Below are 6,803 nucleotides of genomic sequence, written 5' to 3'. Positions count from 1 at the left end.
TGTGTGTGTGTGTGTGGACAGGGCCCCGGGGCCCGATGCCGCAGCCCCCATCCTCCTCCTCCTCCTCTTCTTCCTCACTCCATGCAGCCGCTTGGCGCAATTACTTCCACATGTTAGGGAAAAGAACAGTGTCCTTGTTCTCCAAACAAAGGATCTGAGCTTAAGGAAGACCCAGCTTACCTCAAAGCAGGCTCAGGCTCTCAGTGCTAACCAATTACATCCAGGTGAACCGGTTTAAACACCTCCAAACCAGTGCGAATTTTTTATCAAGTATGCTTTCCTCCAAATCCTTCATTATAAGGTAAAACGGTCACTAATTTAGGTTTTTTTGTTGTTGTTGTTTGTTTGTTTGTTTCTCTGGTGTTCATTTTTGTTTCGGTTTCGTTTTTAAACCAGGAAAATTACAGAGGTTTTGTAAGATTTATAGATTCCTGCTCCCAATATCATCCCCGTTGGGAACAAGTTTAGTCTTACACTCTTTTTTTTCTTCTTCTTCTTCTGTCCTGTCTCAAACCGTCCAGCAGGGGGCTTTGCAGTAATTTCACATCTCACTCAAAAGTCCCTCAGCTTCCTTCCTAATCACACTGCTGCTAAAGCTAAAAGGAAAGAAAAAAGGTAATGTTCTGAAACAACTGTAACACCAAAGTTTAATTGTGTGTTTTTTTTTTATATAGTGACAATTTGTAATCAGCACTTTTGAATTGTGCTTCTGTTCTAAAAAATAAAAAGCATGCTTTTTCTGGAAAAGTTGTTTTTTCATGTCCTGACCCATCTTGTCTCTAAGTGTGCAGCTGTTTGAGGGGAGTGTTAATCAAAAGAATGATGATGATGATGATGATGATGATGATGATGATGATGATGATGATGATGATGATGATGATGATGATGGGCCCTTTGAGTGGAGGGCCTCAACAGGAGCTGTCCGTGGTGCTGAAGTACGTCTTTTCTTGTCTGCTACCAGTTTTACTGCACAGAAAAAGTATTCACATTCTTTAGTCACATTTTTGTGACGTTGCAAAAGTGTGACTAAAAGATTCAGCATATTTTATTAAGATTCACCAACACAAAGCGAACTACAGTTATGAAGGGAAGTATAGAAAATGAAACCTGGTTTTAAAATAAAAATGTTTAGTTATTTTAAGGCATTCATATCTATCTATCTATCTATCTATCTATCTATCTATCTATCTATCTATCTATCTATCTATCTATCTATCTATCTATCTATCTATCTATCTATCTATNTATCTATCTATCTATCTATCTATCTATCTATCTATCTATCTATCTATCTATCTATCTATCTATCTATCTATCTATCTATCTATCTATCTATCTATCTGTCTGTTGTCAGTTCATAGAATAAAAGAACAATGTTCATTTTATTAAAACATATAAAAAGTTAAAAAGTAAAATCAGAGACCCTGATCATGTTGCAGTGGTCTCTTAATTTTTCCCAGAGCTGTTTAAATGCATACAATGTAATTTATCACACATCATACATTGAATGGGTCCAAGAAGCTGAGTTTTGGTCTCATCTGACCAGAACATCTACTGTTAGAAACGGTTTGGTTTGCGTGGCTTGTAGAAATGACCAGCGTCATCTTGTCAAGCTGACTGTTCCAACAGATTCAACAAGTTACGATGTGCAAAGCAGTCAGAAAGCACCTGCAGAAGAATGCTGCTTTGTTGGTTTGTCATAATGCCAATTATTTGTGTATCATATTTATAGTTATTTTGAATTACATCCAGGTGATGCAATTCAAAATAACTAAAATGGAATAAAAAGTCAAACTTTATTCTCTGTCTGGAATAAAAATGGGCAAAAATGGGTTCTCTTGGGCTGCACAGTGGCGCAGTTGGTAGAGTTGTTGCCTTTCAGCAAGAAGGTTCTGGGTTCGATTCCCGGCCCTGGTCTTTCTGCATGGAGTTTGCATGTTCTCCCTGTGCATGCGTAGGTTTTCTCCAGGTACTCCGGCTTCCTCCCACAGTCCAAAAACATGACTGTTAAATTGGTCTGTCTAAATTGACCCTAGGTGTGAGTGTGTGTGTGCATGGCTGTGTGTCTCTGTGTTGCCCTGCGACAGACTGGCGACCTGTCCAGGGTGTACCCCGCCTCTCGCCCAGAAAGTTAACTGGAGATGGGCACCAGCAACCCTCCTGACCCCAATAAGGGACAAGGGTGTAAAGAAAATGGATGGAAAAATGGGTTCTTTCTTTACCCCCACCGCACTTTTGCACAAAGGTAAAAAACAAAACAACTAAAACTCTTCTGACTTTCACCGCACGATTAGTTTCCACCGATGATCAGAAACTTTGTCTTCCTCACAGCCGAGCCTTTCACTTGTTGCTTAGCGGGATTTAGATGGGAAGCTTCGGACACAGGAATGGTGCTTAAACCGAGGGAGACAACGCAGTTCCCCCCTAAACTGCTCTCTACAAACCCCCCCGCCCCCCACCCAACCCTCCATCCTCCTGGCCACTTCAACTTCCTCTAGCCTCCATCTCTCCGCATGAGACAGCAGCTGCGACCAGCTGAAAAGCGCTCTTATTAATTGTCTTTTGTCATGCGTAATTGCCTCGTTTTCAATGGTGGCCCATCTCCTCTTTGCGGATAAGTTGTGCTTATTTTTCAGTCCATTGGCAGGTTCAAAAAAAAATAAATAAATCCCCCTTCTCTTAGCAGCTTTGACTCCAAAGTATCTCTGTGCGTGCGCCGCACGCTCTGTTCTGGTGACGTCGAGTCTGTTTGGACGCAGCACCAAAGTGAGTCTGAGTTCACGGTGGCGCTCAGAGTCCAGGTCACGTTCCTGTGTGAGGCTTAAAGACGTGGGTTTGTTCTATCGGTCGCACACACCTGCAGCAAGGAAACTCTAGTTTGATTAATATGAACTTCAATATATATTCATTAGAATCCCCCCCACCCCCCCACCCCAGCTCCCTCACCACCACCAATAATATACGATCAGCAGCGGGACGTGAAAGGGGGCCATTTATTCCCGCTCTGAAAGGGCCTGCGTGGGACCAAAACTTCACCTGCTTCCCCTCTCAATTAGGAATGTATCCCAAACTCCCAACAGAAACGAGTTAAATTAGGCGTCCGCTAATTTCCAGTGGCCCCTCCCACCTAATCCCCCCTACCCATTTGAGCATTCCCCCCACCTCTCTCCACCACCCCCCCTCTCTCTCTCGCTCACTCTCTCTCTCTCTTTTAATTCACCATAAGTTGAAAGGTTCAAATAGTGCCTAATGAAACAGTGACTAAATCGTTCTCTGTGGCTCCGAGGAACCCTGTCGATGTCCCTCAAAGCTCTCTGAGCACGCAGCCGTCGGGGGTCCCGGGCTAAATGCGGGTCCCAAGGCAGGACAATCTAACCTGTCAAAGCCTTTGCCCACTTCTATATATCCTCGTTCTGCGGCTTCAGCCACTGCATGGCCTCATAATCATCCAACGTGGGACCCGAAAACGCAATTAAACTCGCTTTGGGACGACTGAAATCTTTTCAGAGGCGAACATTAATGGACGATTGGCGACTTGCCCCCCCACCAGGGGGGGCGTTATCGGGTTCCCTTTTGTGGTCAAATCTAAGGAGAAATTACGGCCAAAAAGCCCTTCTTCTCCAACCATCCATTTTCAGTTTAACAGGCGAGCTCGCTCAAACTGGATCCTGGTTTCTGAAGTGAGCTCACAGAAACATTACGGGGTGGTAAAAATGACAGCTTAATGGGAAAAGGTGTTCATATTAAAACGTGATGCTCCACAAGGAGGCAACAAGTTAATATTAAATGATGTGAAAATTTCTGTGGCGAGATAAAAGTTTGAGGTTTTATTTTTTACAGTGTGTGAGAAATTAAATTAACACACAGTACACTGTAAAAAGATGTTGTTGATTTTACCGTAAATATATCGTATTTGCAAAAATGTGTTGTTGCTAAAGCAAAGCAAAGTGTTATATGAGTGCTATATGTTTTATTTCTTCATTTAGTTCATGTTTTTCATAGTGTGGAACTTTTCAATATGCGTCACTCGTCCCTGGCTGTTCCTTCTTCTCCCTTACATTTGATAAATGCAGAATACATTCTGTTTATCATCTGTTTCCGTAATGGGTGTTTGTGGTCTGTTCTGGGAAAATTCTTTTTTAATTACAGCATAATAATTAATTAAATATAATGAACTGTGGGGGGAAAAAATCAGTCAGTGTTTCATCTTGAAATGATTTTTGATTATATGGAACAGTTTTCTGTCAGAAGAGGAAATGTTCCTGCATTCAGCATCCCGTTCAGTTGTACCAGCTGTCTGTCTTCATTAAGCAGTAACTTGGATTTTTTTTTTTTTATTATTGTCACAAAGGTTCCAAATTGGCTCCAAATGCATGCCAAATTTTCCCTCACATTTGTTGAAAATTTCCTAACTAATTTAACAGCTATATATATTTTAAAAGTGTATTAAGAAATCTTCACTGAGAACCTTTTTCTTTTTTTTTGTACTAATATCACAACGTATGACCAGAATAAGAAGATGAATTTTGATGCAATAAGGAAGAAAATGTAGATGTGAAATTATTTACATGTACGCCACAAATCTTTTGGTAGTGACTTCCATAAATATTGGCAACAGGTCAATTCATCCTCAACATTTCCTCAGTCCTACTTTTATTTCTTAACTATAAAGCCATTATTATAAATCAGGTTATTTTTTGTTTAGTTTATTGTCCCAAACGTGTTATAAATGATCTTGAAAATTCTTAAGTATCACGTATATTTTAATGGTTGAATTAAATTTCGAATGACTTGCCTTAGACCCTACATGTCCACCCCCCTCTTTCCGATCCCTGTTTGGTTCATGTAGCTGATGACAAATGATAGATTATAACTCCCTGATCAAGTCAGAGTAACCCTGAGCGACGTCTCCGAAAACGATTTACGTCAAACTAGTAGATGGTGCTCATCAGTCCTTAAAACTATATTTCTAGTCGTATGTGAAACGGCCCAAAATAACAAGCAGCGGGGTTTGGAGACGCACTACATCAAGCCAGCACACTGACAGATTGTTACAGGTCAACTGATCGTGTTTATTACAATAAATACACATTTACACACTGTTTACACATGGCTGCAGGCCGCAGGTCTACACTTCAGACCTGAACTATTTCCAAGAGGGGTTTAATGTTCTATGATCGAATAGCTGCACTGACAGAACATTCACGACATTTTTTTTTCATTTAGGTTAATCAACAACGGGAACCGAACATGTAACCCCCCCACCCCCCCCCCTCCAGAAAAAGATGACAATTGTATGTGCTTTTAATTTTTCACTGACATAAATTCACATCGTTTCTTGTTTCAGGTGAACAAACTTCATGCAGGAAAATGAGCCTCAACTTTTCGGTGATGCCAACTGCAGCGTGCGGGGCAGAGCGAGTGCCAGCGAACCGGACGGGACTTCGGAAGGGAGTCTGAGCGCCTCTTAAATCGGCGACACCTCTTTCTCCTCCGAGGCGGAGGCAGGAGATAAGGACTCCTCGTCCTCCGACCTGGAATAGTTCGTGTGAGCTCCGGCGCACTTGCAGCCGCCGTGCGCGCTCCTCTGCGTGGCTTTTCCTTCCTTCTTGTGCTTCACCCTGCGGTTCTGAAACCAGATTTTCACCTGCTTCTCCGTCAAGTTCAGATACGTGGCGATCTCGATGCGTCTGAGTCTGGACAGGTACATGTTCGTGGAGAACTCCCGCTCGAGTTCCAGAAGTTGCGTGCTGGTGAAAGCCGTGCGCATCCTTTTGCCGTTCTGTATGTGGCTGTTCTCGGAGGAGCTTCCTGCAGTAAAGCATAAAGAGGGTTTTTGTTTGTTTGTTTGTTTGTTTGTTTGTTTGTTTGTTTGTTTGTTTGTTTGTTTGTTTGTTTAAGCAGAGATTTGCTTGTGTTGTACCTGTCGGAACGGGAAGTGTTACTAAATCTCGTGCGTAAAAGTGCAAAAGTGAAGGTGCGGCGAGCGTCTGTTACTCTAACAGGTGTCGGGGTAACGCGGAAGCAGGTGCTTACCAATAGAAAGGCAGTGGTATCTCCTGGGATCCGTGACGCCGAAGGTGGGCGTGCAGACAGACGCGTGTCCAGGATGCGCCAGCGCAGAAGGCTGCTGCTGCGCTATCCGTTGACAGAACTGCGCCTCCACACCTGGAAACTGGCTCTTCAGGATCGGGATGCCACCGCGCGAAGACTGGATGTGCGACGTGACGCACAGCGGGCACACGCAGAACGTGCCGTTCTTCCTGGAGGGACACACCGGCGCAGCGACCGTCATTACGCTCGGGGAGTGCACGTTGATGGGGAGCAGAAAGTCCTGCGCCGGATGCTCGGCCGCGCCAGGTCGCACCGCGTCCTTGATGATCAAGGAGTCGACGTAGAAGGACCTGGACATGGCTGCGCCGTAGAGGAGAGATCGTACCAGAGCGCGGGACGACGGCCGTTTCTCATGTGAAGCCCTCGGGATCTCCAAAGGTGCTTATGTTTGATGGTTCAACAAAAGGGACCCCGAAGAGGGGTTGGCCCTGCATCGTCACCCACGTGCGCACCCGGCTCCAAGGGTTTGCGCTGTCACTGACCCAAACCACGTGACGCCTCTCTGCACTTCTCCGATCACAACTCGCAGATTTTGGCTCTTTTTTTTATTATTATTATTTCAAGATTTGAACATTAATCATCAAAATGAGCACATTTAATGTTTTGAAGAGCTTTACTCTATAAGAAAAAATTCTCAGACTTTTCACACCCACTAGATGTAACACTGTAATACGCAACAGTAATAATTA

The 6,803-nt window shown here is 43.6% G+C and overlaps 1 protein-coding gene across 1 annotated transcript; it reads right to left on the bottom strand.

The window, feature by feature from the left end:
• Nucleotides 1-5,066: 5,066 nt before the first annotated feature.
• Nucleotides 5,067-6,771, bottom strand: gsx2 (GS homeobox 2). The gene is made up of 2 exons (XM_008407476.2): nucleotides 6,037-6,771; nucleotides 5,067-5,811 (listed from the first exon to the last, which is right to left on the bottom strand). Exons 1-2 carry the CDS (start codon nucleotides 6,410-6,412, stop codon nucleotides 5,468-5,470), a joined length of 720 nt encoding a protein of 239 aa, XP_008405698.1. The 5' UTR covers nucleotides 6,413-6,771; the 3' UTR covers nucleotides 5,067-5,467.
• Nucleotides 6,772-6,803: the final 32 nt, after the last annotated feature.

Source organism: Poecilia reticulata, linkage group LG4 (genome assembly GCF_000633615.1).
Source record: "Poecilia reticulata strain Guanapo linkage group LG4, Guppy_female_1.0+MT, whole genome shotgun sequence".
Taxonomy (NCBI): Eukaryota; Metazoa; Chordata; class Actinopteri; order Cyprinodontiformes; family Poeciliidae; genus Poecilia; species Poecilia reticulata.
Note: the sequence above shows the minus strand (reverse complement) of the source record. Positions and strands in the feature narration are given on the sequence as shown.

Bases quoted from the DNA above. Each gene is read 5' to 3' on its own strand.
- gsx2 (XM_008407476.2), bottom strand. From the start codon at position 6,412: ATGTCCAGGTCCTTCTACGTCGACTCCTTGATCATCAAGGACGCGGTG. The intron at 5,812-6,036 runs GTAAGCACCTGC...GCTTTACTGCAG, and splicing joins ATACCACTGCCTTTCTATTG to GAAGCTCCTCCGAGAACAGC.